The 16,095-nt window shown below is 43.1% G+C and overlaps 1 protein-coding gene across 1 annotated transcript in view; it reads left to right on the forward strand.

Moving 5' to 3' along the window:
- Nucleotides 1-15,612, forward strand: part of LOC111965655 (pinopsin-like) — a 26,596-nt gene extending 10,984 nt beyond the window's left edge. Inside the window, exons 3-4 of the mRNA XM_023989840.2 lie at nt 3,845-4,078; nt 11,979-15,612. Coding sequence (XP_023845608.1) covers nt 3,845-4,078; nt 11,979-12,233 — 489 coding nt within the window. The 3' untranslated portion in view covers nt 12,234-15,612. The remainder of the gene's footprint in view (nt 1-3,844; nt 4,079-11,978) is intronic.
- The last annotated feature ends 483 nt before the right edge of the window (nt 15,613-16,095 follow it).

A 16,095-nucleotide genomic window follows, 5' to 3' on the forward strand; every position in this document is an offset into this window, starting at 1 on the left:
AAAAAAATAAAATAAAATTTGAACTCATCAGACAAAGGACAGGTTTCCCCACCGGTCTAAGTGTCCATTGCCTCGTGTTTCTTGCCCAAGCAAGTTCTCCTCTTTGTCACGTTCCTGAACCTGTTTTCTCTGTTTTGTAATGTGTTTATTGGTCAGGGCGTGAGCTGGGAGGCATGTTCTATGTGTTGTGTTTCTATGTTGGGTTAAGGGTTTGCCGGTAAATGGCTCTCAATTTAGAAGGCCAGGTGTTTGCATTTCCTCTGATTGAGGATTCATATTAAGGTAGGTTGTTCTCACTGTTTGTTTGTGGGTGATTTTTCCTCCTGTGTCTTTTCGTGTCTGTGTATGTGCCCAACACGGGACTGTTTTTTGGCTTGTTCATCGTTTGATGTAGTCCTGTTCCTGTCCGTGAGTTTCTTGCGTGTAGTTTGTCAGTTTCATGTTCAGGTTTTGTCTACGTCGTTTTTTCGTATTTTGTAATTTCAAAGTGTTTTCCGTATTCGTATTTGTATTTCAAATAACATTCTTTAATGTCTACTTACCTCGCTGGCGTATTGGTCCACCAGATCCTTCTCTCCTCTCCTCGTTCGAGGAGAAGGAAAGAAACGACAGCCGTTACAGGAATCACCCACCAAACTAGGACCAAGCCGGCGGGGGAGAGCTCAACAGAGCAACAAAGGATCATGGACATGGGAGGAATCCTGACGGCAAACGGAACCCTGGGCTCAGCCAGGGAATATCGCCGTCCCAAGGCGGAGCTGAGGCAGCGAAGGGAGAGGCGCTGTATGAGGAGGCAAGCGCGGCGACACGGTTGGGAGCCCGAGAGTCAGACCAAAAATCTTCTTGGGGGGGGCACAACGAGGAGTGTGGCAAATGCCGGGTAGGATACCTGAGCCAACTCCCCGTGCTTACCGTGGAGTGAGAGAGCGTCGTACTGGTCAGACACCGTGTTATGCGGTAAAGCGCACGGTGTCCCCGAGTGCGCGGTGCTTAGCCCAGTGCGGCTGTTATTCCCCTCGCCGCACTGTTAGGCCTAAGTTGGGCATCGAGCCGGATGTCAATGAAGCCGGCCCAACGAATCTGGCCCCAGTGCGTCTTCGGGCCGGCCTACATGGCACAGCCTTGACGAATGGTGTCCCCCCGGTTCGCCACATAGCCCAGTGCGGGCTATTCCAACCTCGCCGCAAATTCCAACCGCCGTGTCTTTGTGAGACGCAGAGTAGGTGAACGGATGATCTCCGCGTGTGTGGTTCCCACCGTGAAGCATGGAGGAGGTGTGATGGTTTGGGGGTGCTTTTCTGGTGACACTGTCAGTGATTTATTTAGAATTCAAGGCACACCTTAAAACCAGCATGGCTACCACAGCATTCTGCAGTGATACGCCATCCGATCTGGTTTGCGCTTAGTGGGACTATCATCTGGTTTTCAACAGGACAATGACCCAAAACACACCTCCAGGCTGTGTAAGGGCTATTTGACCAAGGAGAGTGATGGTGCTGCATCAGATGACCTGGCTTCCAATATCACCCGAMCTCAACCCAAATGAGATGGTTTGGGATGAGTTGGACCGCAGAGTGAAGGAAAAGCAGCCAACAAGTGATCATCATATGGGAACTCCTTCAAGATTGTTGGAAAAGCATTCCAGGTGAAGCTGGTTGAGAGAATGCCAAGGGTATGCAAAGCTGTCATGAAGGCAAAGGGTGGCTACTTTGAAGAATCTAAAATCTAAAATMTATTTTGATTTAACACTTTTTTTTGTTGGTTACTACATGWTTCAATATGTGTTATTTCATAGTTTTGATGTAGAAAATAGTCAAATAAAGAAAAACCCTTGAATGAGTATGTGTGTCCAAACTTTTGACTGGTACTGTATATGTATTGGATAACAGCACAGTCATTTGGGAGTTTTTGGGCTCATTAAAGGTATTTAATTTATTTAACTAGGCAAGTCAGTTAAGACAATTCTATTTCACAATGACAGCCTACCCCTTTCGGATACTGGCCCAACCCTCTAACAACTAGGCTACCTGCCGCCCCATTAATGTATGACTCATCAGGCTCAGGTAGCATCAGGCGTCAATTTTCGATCAAAGCTCTAATCAAATCCAGACATAGGCCTATTTATATGCTTTATAATGCTTTTAAATGACACTTACGGTTTTCGTGGTACTCATGATGAGTACCAATTAATAGTTCTTACTATTTGAAGAGCTTCATCAGAATCTTGTGCAAGTTGTCCTTTTTCCAGAATAATCGTTGCTCGGTTGTAGATTGTCGTCTTCAACTTTGGAATTAGCAGCAAACATTAGCCATGTGGCGAAGACGTGTCCAATCACCATAACGCAGCACAAATAAAATACCGAAAATCGCAATATACTGAATAAAACTGATATAACTCGGTTTAAAATAACTACATTATGATGTTTTAACACCTATATCGAATAAAATCAGAGCCGGATTATCTACGCCTATAACGAGAGCTTTTCAGAATGCAATCCTGAGGTCTGTCTTGCGTCATGACGAACGTTGAAAACTGCACACCCGGTTCCATGAGCTTTTGTACGGCCTCAGATCTACCTAGACACCCATTCCAATTCTCACTGCTTACTGACATCTAGGGGAAGGCGTATGCAGTGCATGTCGACCCATAGATTACATGCAAATTAATAAACTGACCCTGGCAACGAGTGCCCGATTTCAGATTTCTCACTCCTGACAGGAAGTTTGCTGCAAAATGAGTTATGTTTTACTCACAGATATAATTCAAACGGTTTTAGAAACTAGAGAGTGTTTTCTATCAATAGTAATAATAATATGCATATTGTACGAGCAAGAATTGAGTACGAGGCAGTTTAATTTAGGAACGTTTTTTTACAAAGTCGAAATGGCCCCTATTGAGAAAAGGTTAAACAAATTCTTATTTACAATGACAGCCTACCCCTTTCGGATACTGGCCCCAACCCTCTAACAACTAGGCTACCTGCCGCCCATTAATGTACTGACTATATCAGGGCTCAGGTAGCATCAGGCGTCAATTTTCGATCAAAGCTCTAATCAAATCCAGACATAGGCCTATTTATATGCTTTATAATGCTTTTGAATGACACTTCCGGTTTTCGTGGAAAATACYGTGTTACCTGGGAGAAAAGTGATTTATTCTTAGGAGGGAACACTTGTAAAATACTGGTAAAATAGTCAACCCTACTGTAGACCTTCATTGCAACACAGTGTGTTTTAATAAATTATTTGGTGACGTGAATATATTTAGTATAGTTTTTTTTAAACTATTTAAATAAAAAAATAAAAAATGTACTGACGGCAATGGTCCTCCCCTTCCTCCTCCGAGGAGCCTCCACTGTTGAGCATGTAAAAGGTTTGTGGCGCTGACAGAGACACAGGAGCTGACATCCTGTTATTCCTCCTGATTGGCTGATATCCACAGTCGGCCATGCTCATTGGTCGGGGTGCTGCGACAGGCATCAGAGTGGACATTACAGAACGACGCACCTGAGGGAGCATGAAATCAACTCTGGGGAGGTGGAAAACACGCCTCTCTGGCTTACGCAAAGATACTGTTGGTTCTCATGCCAGAACCGAGCTACTTTTGACACAAAGACATGACACAGAAAAACCTTATTTTCAGATAAAGTAAAAAATAGACTGCTACACAGCTGATCATTTGGATCTGTCTTACATGACATAAAATCCACTGTCTTTAACATACATGACCAGCACTACAGCATTACGAGTGGGGTGCTACACATTGGTAATAGCGAAAAGAATACAACAGTATAATCAACGCAAAGCTTTGCCAGACAATTTTCTTCTCCCCTCCTGTTCCCAGGTGGCTAAAATCAACCTGCAGTTGGCCCAGAGGCGAGAGCAGCACATCCTGCTCATGGTGCTGTCMATGGTGTCCTGCTACCTGCTGTGCTGGATGCCCTACGGCGTCATGGCCCTGGCGGCCACCTTCGGCCGGTCAGGCCTGGTCACCCCCGTGGCCAGCGTGGTGCCCGCCGTCCTGGCCAAGAGCAGCACCGTAATCAACCCTGTCATCTATGTGCTGTTCAACAACCAGGTGAGAGGGGGCRCTAAAGGACGGACCAGAGGGACAATGGTGTTGTTCACCTGTCGTGTAGCCTTTACATCGGTGGGGGGAAACTTATATGCAGCTTAGCCAGCCTTATGACAGCCTGGCATGTGAGTAATATAGAGGCGAAAGAAACGCACACCTATTTAGGTGAGGTGCTGGCTAGCGGAGTAGAACACTTGACAAATTAAAGGAGAGCCGCACACTCTCAGATGCAATAATTTAATAACCTAATAACCAACGTTTCGACAGACAGGCTGTCTTCATCAGGGTATAATGACAAACACTGCGGGGTGACTAGTTTATATAGTGTCAACGKACACACACAGGTGTCTGTAATCATGGCCGGGTGTGGCCTGATATCATTGGTTAATTGTCAGATATAAAAATAACATACCAAAAACATGAATGGATAGCATACGATCATAGATACAATTTGGTTACATAGGCCTACAAACATTTACAATAGCAAAATCACAAGAATCACAAGAATGGCTTCAGATCAAAGTCTACGTTAAGACCGAGGGAGCAAGGGTCTTTAAATTAAAGATCCAGGCAGCCTCTCGTTTAACAATTGTCGAGGTCACCCTCTCTCCTAAGGAGGGTGACATGTTCAATGCCGATATAACGTAGGGACAGAATCGAGTGGTTTGCTTCCAAGAAGTGGGCCGCAACTGGGTAAGTCGAGTTTTTGYACCTAATGGTGCTATCATGTTCTGAGATTCCTACTTTTAATTTGCGCTTTGTTTTACCCACATCATTTTTACCACAAGGACAAGTTATAAGATAAATAACTGCCTTAGTGGAGCACGTGATATCACCTTTGATTGGGATCTGTTTCCCTGTTTGGGGGTGTTTGAAGGATCTACATTTCTAAGTGCCATTGCATGTAGCACAGCCATTACACTTGTAGTTTCCACCCAGTAGGGGCACAAATAGACGTTGTGCAGGGATATCCTGGGGTGGTAAATCAGAGGTTTGTTTGTTTGTTTTGTTTTGAATTTTCTCAATAGCAATATTAAATCGGACCATTTTTGTACCCCCTCACCTTGCATTTTCTTTGCGTCTCAGCCATATTTCTGTCGAAATCTGATTTTGTTTTTTTGCAAAGTCTTTTGATTCAACTGAATTGGCAAACTGTTTTTCAAGTGATGCGGGTGACAACTTTCAGCCCTCTACAAACTGTTACGATCAGTAGGTTTCCTGTAAAGATCAGTGTATAGAACATTATCCTCACACAAGATCAGAAGATCAAGGAAACTGATTTGACGTGTGTCAGATTGCATAGTAAACCTCAGATGCTCAGAACAAGAGTTAAGAAAAGCATCACCCCTCCATAGAACAAAAATTGTATCAATATACCGTTTCCAAATAATGATGTTAGGCAAGATTTTTTTGTTGAGAGGATTGAAAAAGGAYTGTTTCTCCATGTAACCCACATACAAATTAGCATAGTTAGGAGCCATGGGGGATCCCATAGCAGTACCCTTCGTCTGAATAAAGAAATCATTTAGAATCATGAAGTAGTTGTGTGTGAGAGTACTACTTCAGCCAATGTTATAATGCCTGCACTGGAAGATGGTTCATTAGGGTCACGTTGCAGAAGAAAATGTAACATAGCTGCAATACCGCCCTCGTGTGGAATATTCGTGTATAACGACTCGACATCAAAAGTAACTAACAAAGTATTATCAGGGAGAGGATCAAGAGATTCAGTAATAGAGAWCACACTGCTGGTGTCCTTTACAAAGGAGGGGAGCTGTTCTGCGAGTGGTCTAGAAMAAAAGTCAACAAAAGTCGATAGAGGGGCCGTTACTGCATCAATGGCCGCTACAATAGGGCGCCCAGAAGGTTTTGTAACATTCTTGTGTAWTTTCGGCAAAGTATAAAAAGTAGCAATTTTAGGGTGTTGAATCGCCAAAAAGTCGTGTTATTTTTTGGTTATCTGACCAGAACTTAAATACCCATGTAGGACAGTAAAGATATTGTTCTGAAATTGGGCAGTGGGGTCACTTCTGAGTTTGTTGTAAAAGGTGTTGTCAAGCAGTTGTCTATGACACTCATTTACATAAACTGTCCTATCCATGAGTACAACCAACCCACCCTTATCAGCAGGGCGGGTAAGGACTGACGTGTCGAATGGTAAATCAAGCAAAGCTTGTTTTTCATCCTTAGCTAAATTATGGAAAGATATGTACTCCTGTTTTTTTCTTAAGGAGACGAACAACATTTTTCAACGAGTCTGCAATACGTCTCAATAGAGTGATTGCGATTGGATGGCGGTACAAAATAACGCTTACTTCTAAAAGGAGTCAGAGTATGTGCAGGTGAGAAACCTACATGTTCAGTAGAAATATCACTATTAGGGGAACAAATGTATTCCCTTAATGTTGCGATCTCGTTCTGAAGGTAGTTGAGTCAAGCGCAGGAAAGCAGAGATGTCAATGTAGCGGTTTTAATAGGCAAGTCCCAAAACGGTACAGGTACAATGTCCATAAACGCCCAAAGACAATAGAACACACAGTTACTCACGGAAGGAGAAAAACAACGCTCCTTACTATACTTAACACACGAGAATAAACTGAGGAAACTTTCAAAGAGCAACATGAAAATAATCCTGCACAAACCTAAGCGGGGAAACGGGTAAATATACATACACAAATTAAAGCCTATGAAAACCAGGTGTGAATGAACCAAAGACAAAACAAACGGAAAAAAGAAAAATGGATCAGGGATGGCTAGTAGGCCGGCGACGCTGACCACCGCCCGAACAAGGAGAGGAACCACCTTCGGTGGAAGTTGTGACACTTAAATGGATGTTATATCGCATCGAACATGTCACCCTCCCTAGGAGAGGGGATGACCTCGACAATTTATTGTTAAAACGAGAGGCTGCCTGGATATTTATTTTAAAGACCCTTGCTCCCTTCGGTCTTATCGTAGACTTTGATCTGAAGCCATTCTTGTGATTTTGTTATTGTAAATGTTTGTAGGCCTATGTAGCCATATTGTAGCTATGATCTTATGCTATCCATTCACGTTTTTGGTATGTTATTTTTATATCTGAGAATGAACCAATGATATCAGGCCACACCTGGCCATGATTAGACACCTGTGTGTGTCCTTTGACACTATATAAACTAGTCACCCCGCAGTGTTTGTCATTATACCCTGACAGCTTGTCTGTCAACGTTGGTAATTAGGTTATTAAATTATTGCATCTGAGCTCATAGAGTGTGCGGCTCTCCTTTATTTTTTCAAGCCTGGCATGTGAGGCCAGAAAGACAAATCACACACAGCCTCCAGAGTATATACTATGGATATCATTGAGGTATGTCCTAACATGTTGACATKATGTTTTTGCTAAATACTCTATTTCACGTTCATGGACATGATTACTTTAGCTTGACAGGCTAATCATGTCTCTTGTTATGAGAGCTCAGTTGATAAAATTAATAAATGGGGGTTCATGTGCTTGTGACAGCCCACCTGTCAGTGAGGAGCAGAGAGGGACTGGATGGAGGGACACTGCTAACATCCCCACAAGGACTACTGACAGTGACACCCTAACTCCTGTCATTGTGGGGACACAGTATTGTGAGGACACAGACTCCCAGTAATTACTTTGTACCTCACATCGCCCTCTGCCTCATAGAYACTACCTATGACACTTACAGTAAGAACAGACCGGCTGACATACTTAGTTTGGCAGCTACCTTACATCCCGTCTGTCCTCTCTCGGGGCACTTGAACCAAGAAGAAGTGTCAAGTATCAACACACCACAGGACCTTGGTGGCACCTTAATTGGGGAGGASGAACTTGTGATAGTGGTTGGACCGGAGTTAGTGGAATGGTATCAAATACGATGCCATTCCATTTGCTCCGTTCCAGGCATTATTATGAGCCGTTCTCCCCTCAGCAGCCTCCACTACTACAAAGACTTATTTTKAACATTTTAATAGAGAACACATACTAGCAAACTAGGTCACTCTGTGCTCTCTTTATGCAGCCTGGTCTCATAGACTAGACATAACATGTAAATCTGGAACACTCAAATTAGTATGATGCTATGTTTGGTATGGTGACATAAGACAGAAGGTTACTGTTCGAATCTCATCATGGAAAACTTGATCATTTTAGCTAATTAGCGACTTTTACTACTTACTACGTTTTAGCTCCTTTGCAAGTACTTAGCATGTTAGCTAACCCTAACTCYAACCTTTACCTAACTCCTAACCCAAACCCCTAGTCTAGCTAACRTTAGCCACCTAGCTAATGTTATCCACAACAAAWTGGAATTCGTCATGTTTTTCAAATTCGTAACATATTGCACATTTAGCAAATTCTTAACATATAATACGAAATGGATGATGGAYATCCACAAATGAACACATGAAACCTATGATGCTAAATGGAGTGTCTCTGATTTACGTACAGAATAATATGAAATGCTCTGAGACCAGGTAGCTTTCTTTGGATGAGTTTGATCAAATCAAATTTTATTGGCCAAATACACCTATTTATGTCACGGTCGTCAATGGGAGAGAGAGAGAGGACCAAGGCGCAGCGTGTGGAAAATACATCTTCTCTTTATTAGAAGAAGGACAACGAAACAAAACAACAAACAGACGAACGTGAAGCTATCAAAGACTAAGTGCAAACATGCAACATAGACACAGACAATTACCCACATAAACCTAGTGCCTATGGCTGCCTTAAATATGGCTCCCAATCAGAGACAATTAATGACATCTGTCTCTGATTGAGAACCATTCAGGCAACCATAGACACAGCTAGACAACTATACTAAACACAAACCCATCTACTCTATATAACCCCCTAAACCATACAACCACCTAGACACTACAAAAACACATACATTCCCCATGTCACACCCTGACCTAACTAAAAAACATAAAGAAAACAAAGAATACTAAGGCCAGGGCGTGACAATTTAGCAGTTGTTATTGCGGGTGTAGCGAAATGCTTGTGTTTCTAGCTCCAACAGCGCAGTAGTATCTAACAGTGCAGTAGTATCTAAAAAGAATTCACAACAATACACACATCTAAAAGTAAAACAATGGAATTAAGAAMTGTATAAATACTAGATTGAGCAATGTTGGAGTGGCATTGACTAAAATACAGTAGAATAGAATACAGTATATATACATATGAGATGAGTAAAGCAGTATGTAAATATTATTTAAACATTATTAGTGACTAGTGTTCCATTWTTAAAGTGGCCAGKGATTCCAAGTCTATGTATATAGGGCAGCAGCCTCTAAGGTGCAGGTTTGCGTAACCGGGTGGAAGCTGGCTAGTGATAGCTATTTAATGACCTTAAGATAGAAGCTGTTTTTCAGTCTCTCGGTCCCAGCTTTGATGCAACTGTACTGACCTCACCTTCTGGATGATAGCGGGGTGAACAGGCCATGGCTTGGGTGGTTGATGTCCTTGACGATATTTTTGGCCTTCCTGTGACATCGGGTACTGTAGGTGTCTTGGAGGGCAGGTAGTTTGCCCCCGGGGATGCGTTTGGCAGATTGCACCACCCTGCAGTTGCGAGCGGTGCAGTTGCCCTAACAGGCGGTGATACAGCCCGACAGAATGCTCTCAATTGTACATCTGTAAAAGTTTGAGGGTTTTTGGGGGCCAAGCTGTTGCGCCTTCTTCACCACACTGTCTGTGTGAGTGGACCATTTCAGATGGTCAGTGATSCGTACGCCAAGGAACTTGAAGCTTTCCACCTTCTCCACTGTGGTTCCGTCTATGTGGATAGGGGCGTGCTCCCTCTGCTATTTCCCTGAAGTCCACGATCAGCTCCTTTGTTTTGTTGATGTTGAGTGAGAGATTATTTACCTGGCACCTCTCTCCCAGGGCCCTCACCTCCTCCCTGTAGGCTGTCTCGTCATTGTTGATAATCAGGCCTACTAATGTTGTCATCAGCAAACTTGATGATTGGCCACGCAGTCATGGGAGAACAGGGAGTATAGGAGGGGGCTGAGCACGTACCCTTATGGGGCCCCTGTGTCGAGGATCAGCAAAGTGAAGGTGTTGTTTCCTACCTTCACCACCCAGGGGCGAGGCCCGTCTGGAAGTCCAGGACCCAGTTGCACAGGGCGGGGTTCAGACCCAGGGCTCCGAGCTTGATGATGAACTTGGAGGGCTCTATGGTTTTGAATGCTGAGCTATAGTCAATGAACAGCATTCTTACATAGGTAGTCCTATTGTCCAGATGGGATAGGGCAGTGTGCAGTGCAATGACGATTGCATTGTCTGTGGATCTATTGGGCAATAAGCAAATTGAAGTGGGTCTAGGGTGTCAGGTAAGTTAGAGGTGATATAAACCTTAACTAGCCTCTCAAAGCATTTCATGATGACAGAAGTGAGTGCCTCGGGGCGATAGTCATTTAGTTCAGTTACCTTTGCTTTCTTGGGTACAGGAACAATGGTGGACATCTTGAAGCAAGTGGGGACAGCAGACTGGGATAGGGAGAGATTGAATATGTCCGTAAACACTCCAGCCAGCTGGTCTGCTCATGCTCTGAGGACGCGGCTAGGGATGCCGTATGGGCCGGCAGCCTTCCGAAGGTTAACACGCTTAAATGTCTTACTCACTTGAGCCACGGAGAAGGAGAACCCACAGTCCTTGGGAGCGGGCCACGTCGGTGGCACTGTGTTATCCTCAAAGCGGGCGAAGGTGTTTAGCTTGTCCGGAAGCAAGACGTCGGTGTCGGCAACGTGGCTGGTGTACCCTTTGTAGTCCGTGATTGTCTGTAGACCATGCCACATACGTCTCGTTTCTGAGCCGTTGAATTGCGACTCCACTGTCTCTGTACTGACGTTTTGCCTGTTTGATTGCCTTAGAGGGAATACTTACACTGTTTGTATTCTGCCATATTCCCAGTCACCTTGCCATGGTTAAATACGGTGGKTCGCGCTTTCAGTTTTGCGCGAATGCTGCCATCTATCCACGGTTTCTGGTTTGGGTAGGTTTTAATAGTCACAGTGGGTACAACATCTCCTATGCACTTCCTGATGAACTCAGTCACCGTATCTGTGTATTCGTCAATGTTATTCTCAGTCTACCCGGAACATATCCCAGCCCGTATGATCAAAACAATCTTGAAGCATGGATTGCGATTGGTCGAACCAGCGTTGGATAGACCTTAGCATGGGTACTTCCAGTTTGAGTTTCTGCCTATAGGAAGGGAGGAGCAAAATGGAGTCGTGATCAGATTTGCAGAAGGGAGGGTTAATCATGAAACATACACCCCTGCCTTTCTTCTTCCGGGAGAGTTTTTGTTTTTATTCCTTTCTGCGCGATGTACTAAGAACCCAGATGGCTGAATGGACGGGGACAGTATATCCCGAGAGAGCCATGTTTCTGTGAAGCAGCGTATGTTACAATCCCTGATCTCGCTCTGGAAGGAGATCCTCACCCTGAGCTTGTCTACTTTTATTATCCAGACACTGAATATTAGTAATATACTCTGAAGARGTGGATGGTGTGCACGCCTCCGGAGTCTGACTAGAAGTCCAATCCGAATACCTCTTCTCCGCTGGCGGTGTTTTGAAGTAGCCTCTGGAATAAGTTCAATTGCCCTGGGGGTACAAAAAAGGATCCAATTCGGGAAAGTCGTATTCTTGGTCGTAATGCTGAGTTACTGCCGCTCTGATATCCAAAGGTTATTTCCGGATGTATGTAAAAACACCCCAAAAAATTCTGGGATAATAATGTAAGAAATAACACAGTTGCTTAGGAGCTAGAAGCAGAGCTGCCATATCTGCCGGTGCCATCTAACTGTTGATTTGTCAAATGCTATCGCCTCAGTGTGTGTGAGTGAGATTGATACTCAAAGTGACGTGTGTGTGTGTGTGTGTCAGTTTTACAGATGCTTCGTGGCCTTTGTGAGATGCAGAGGGGAGCCCCAGTCTGTGTACGGCTTTAACACCCAGCAGAGCAGCAGAGAGGAGAACGCTACCCCCGGGAAACAGCTTTCACGCCCCTCCCTGGTCCAAAAACAGCCCTCTCTTTGCTCCCCACACACCGAGAGCTACAGGAGCCCCAGCAATGCCCCCCTGTGTGGCCTGCGGCGGGAACGGCGCACCATGTCTCTGGTGGTCCACTACACCTCCTGAGAACCTCCTCTACTGGGCTGGGGGAACCACACTCTTGAGRTGGGAGAGGCTCAGAGAAAAGATAGCCACCTGCATTCTCCTGTGGAACCTTCTGAATTTCTTTGTGACCCACTAGATGAGCAAAGTCAACCCAGTCTTAAGCCCTTAACCAAAAGGAACTGGTCGCGACCCATCAGTTGTTCTCCAGCCATCTAGGAAACTCTGCCTTGGATTCTACAAGATGTATACCAACTGGGTCCTCAATCTCCAGCTCCAGCTCCTGCCTTTACCGTTCTCATTGTGCAAAATCCAACAACATTAACACTTTAATGTCAGACTCAGCCCACCSTGACCTGTAGCATTTAGATTATCTCTTAAGGCGTCCACATGCTACCCAGGCGAAATAGTTCGGAAGAGTTTGTACRTATATTATGACGACATTTTGTGATGTTTTGGACTGAGTTTTTTCGGCTGTTTGAGCACACATTTCTTTCTAGAGGCAAGCCGAAGTTCGGAGCCGAAGTCTACGCCCCATCGTCGGTGATTGGTCAACAGAAGGAATTCTTCAATAGTCTGTCATTCAACGATAGACGACTCGTTTTCATGCAGATGTTTTCATTGAGAAATACTGCACCAAGCATCTTAGTTAGATGTAAAATTGCGCAACTAAGATCTCCTCGGCAAAAACATAAAAATTTGACAGAGTTATTTTAGATTAATTCAGACTATTTTGAGGAAGCGTATACCATTGCCGCTTTTTTCAATTATTTCAAGCGAAGGTCTTTTAAAGGAGAATACGAGCACACTCGTTCAGCTAGACGCCTTAGGCTACCTGAATGTTCTGTCAGTGCCATGATGTTTCCTCCTCTCTTTTGATATCTCAACACCAGTGCAGTGTCTTACCTATATTCTAATTCAGTCAGATTGATGAGCCTGGTGTTATGTAGCTACAGTACCTTCAGAAAGTATTCACACCTCTTGACTTCATTCACATGTTGTTGTGTTACAGCCTGAATTTAAAATGGATTAAATTGAGAGTTTTTGTCACTGATCTACACACGATACCCCATAATGTAAAAGTGGAATTATGTTTTTCGAAATGTTTACAAATTATTTAAAAAAATTAAATGCTGAAATGTCTTGAGTCAACAAGTATTCAACCCCTTTGTTACGGCAAGACTAAATATGTTCAGGACTAAAATGTGCTTAACAAGTCACATAAGTTGCATGGATACACTCTGCAATAAGTGTTCAACAKGATTTTTGAATGACTACCTCATCTTTGAGGTAGAAAGGTTGCTGGATCGAATCCCCGAGCTTACAAGGTAAAAATCTTTCGCTCTGCCCCTGAACAAGGCAGTTAGGCCATCATTGTAAGTAAGAATTTGTTCTTAACTGGCTTGCCTAGTTAAATAAAGGTTCAATTTGTACCCCACACATACAGATAATTGTAAGGTCCCACAGTCGAGCAGTGAATTTACATCACAGATTCAACCACAAAGACCCATTTTCCAATGCCTCGCAAAGAAGGGCACATATTGGTAGATTGGTAAAAATACAAAAAAGAAGACATTGAATATCGCTTTGAGAATGGTGAAGTTATTAATGACACTTTGGATGGTGTATCAATACAACCAGTGACTACAAAAACACAGGCGTCCTTCCTAACTTGGTTGCTGGAGAGAAAGGAAACCGCTCAGGGATTTCATCATGAGGCCAATGGTGACTTTAAAACATTTACAGAGTTTAATGGCTGGGATAGGAGAAAACTGAGGCTGGATCAAAACATTGTAGTTACACCACAATACTAACCTAATTGACTGAATGAAAAGAAGGAAGCCTGTACAGAATAAAAATATTCCAAAACATTAGTGCCTTKTTGCAAACAGGATGAAAGTAATACTGCAAAAATGTGGCAAAGCAATTAACTTTTTGTCCTGATCACAAAGTGTTATGTTTGGGTCAAATCCAATATAACACATTACTGAGTACCACTCTCCATATTTTCAAGCATAGTGGTGGCTGCATTGTGTTATGCTTGTAATTGTTAAGGACTGGGGAGTTTTTCAGGATAAAAAATAAACGGAATGAAGCTAAGCACAGGCAATATCGTAGAGGAAAACCTGGTTCAGTCTGCTTTCCACCAGACACTGGGAGATTGTCCTGCAGAGATGAGTCTGCAGGACAGTAACCTAAAACACAAGGCCAAATCTACACTGGAGTTGTTACCAAGAAGACAGTGAATGTTCCTGATTGGCCGAGATACAGTTTTGACTTAAATCTGCTTGAAGATCTATGGCAAGACCTGAAAATGGTTGTCTAGCAATGATCAATAACAGATATGACAGAGCTTGAATAATTGTAAAAAGTGTGCATATATTGTAAAATCCAGGTGTGCAAAGCTCTTTGAATTACCCAGAAAGGCTCACAGCCGTAATTGCTACCAAAGGTGATTCAAACATGTATTGACTCAGGGGTTTGAATACTTCTCTAATCAAGATAGTGTTTTTTTGTTCTTTTTTTTTTTCAAATGTTGAAGTGTTCTTTCACTTTGACAGAGTATTTTGTGTAGGTGGTTGACAAAAAATGACAAATCCGTTTTAACACAACAAAATGTGGAAAAAGTCAAGGGGTGTGAATACTGTACAGTATACAGGCTCATGTTCACTTGAACTGAAGGCACCACTGGGACTGTTCTACCCAGAATCCCGTTGGAATTACATGACACTCTGGGTTAATTAAACTGTGAGGCTTTGCCAGTAGTGAGGATTTTTCTATTCAAACATTTCCAATCTTACATCCACTGTAGCTCTAGCTCTTACCTTAATTTCAACCTAACTTGAACTTTAACCTTAAATGTAGCTCTAGCCTTGTATCTTCATCCTCAACCTAGCCTTATGTCAGACTCGCATCTTTTGCTTTTAATGCCAGCCTAAGGTAAGCACATGGATTTCAAGTTAGAATGCGGCCCTCACTTAAGAGTGGCATGCCACCAGAGAGATTAATACTTACACCACTAGGGGAAGCCCTACGTCATATTACTGATAGCCACATAACATTTAAGTGTTTAAAAAAAAAAAAAATTATAACTCTCAAAATCAAATCAAATCCAAATGTATTTGTTACATTCGCCGAATACAACAGGTGTAGACCATACCGTGAAATGCTTACTTACAAGCCCTTAACAACAATGCAGTTCAAGAAATAAAGTTAAGAAAATATTTACTAAATAAAATAAAAAATGTAATAAAAAGTAACACAATAAAATAACAATAATGAGGCTATATAAAGGTGGTACCGAGTCAATGTGTGGGGTTACAGGTTAGTTGACGTAATTTGTACACGTAGGTAGGGGTAAAGTGACTATGCATAGATAATAAACAGCGTGTAGCAGCAGTGTAAAAACAACAGGGGGGGGGGGGGTCAATGTAAATAGTCCCGGTGGCCATCTGAAACCGCCTAGTATATAGGTCCTGGATGGCAGGAAGCTTGGCCCCAGTGATGTACTGGACCGTACGCACTACCTTCTGAAGTAACTTACGGTCGGATGCCTATACTGTAGAATGTATTGCTTGGGCAGTTGTGTATTGCAGGACAGCTTGCCAGTCTGCATGTAAATATGCTTCAATATTAGTCTCAGTATTGTTGAAGTACATGACATTGTTCAGATATTATTTTAATTCAAGTTTTCACATAACCAAGCTGACGCCAAGACAGTGTTTTTTGTAGCCGTTTTAAACCTGTTGCCAATGCTGCATTCAGTAATGGGACACTCCAAATTGTGTGTCATTTCTCTGCTTAGCAATGTGCATTATGAAAATAAAAGTTGAGTTTATTTCTAGTTTGTCTCAAGTCCTCTGTTACTGCTAGTGCAGAGTGAATG

Source organism: Salvelinus sp. IW2-2015, linkage group LG6.2, assembly GCF_002910315.2.
Source record: "Salvelinus sp. IW2-2015 linkage group LG6.2, ASM291031v2, whole genome shotgun sequence".
Lineage (NCBI taxonomy): Eukaryota > Metazoa > Chordata > Actinopteri > Salmoniformes > Salmonidae > Salvelinus > Salvelinus sp. IW2-2015.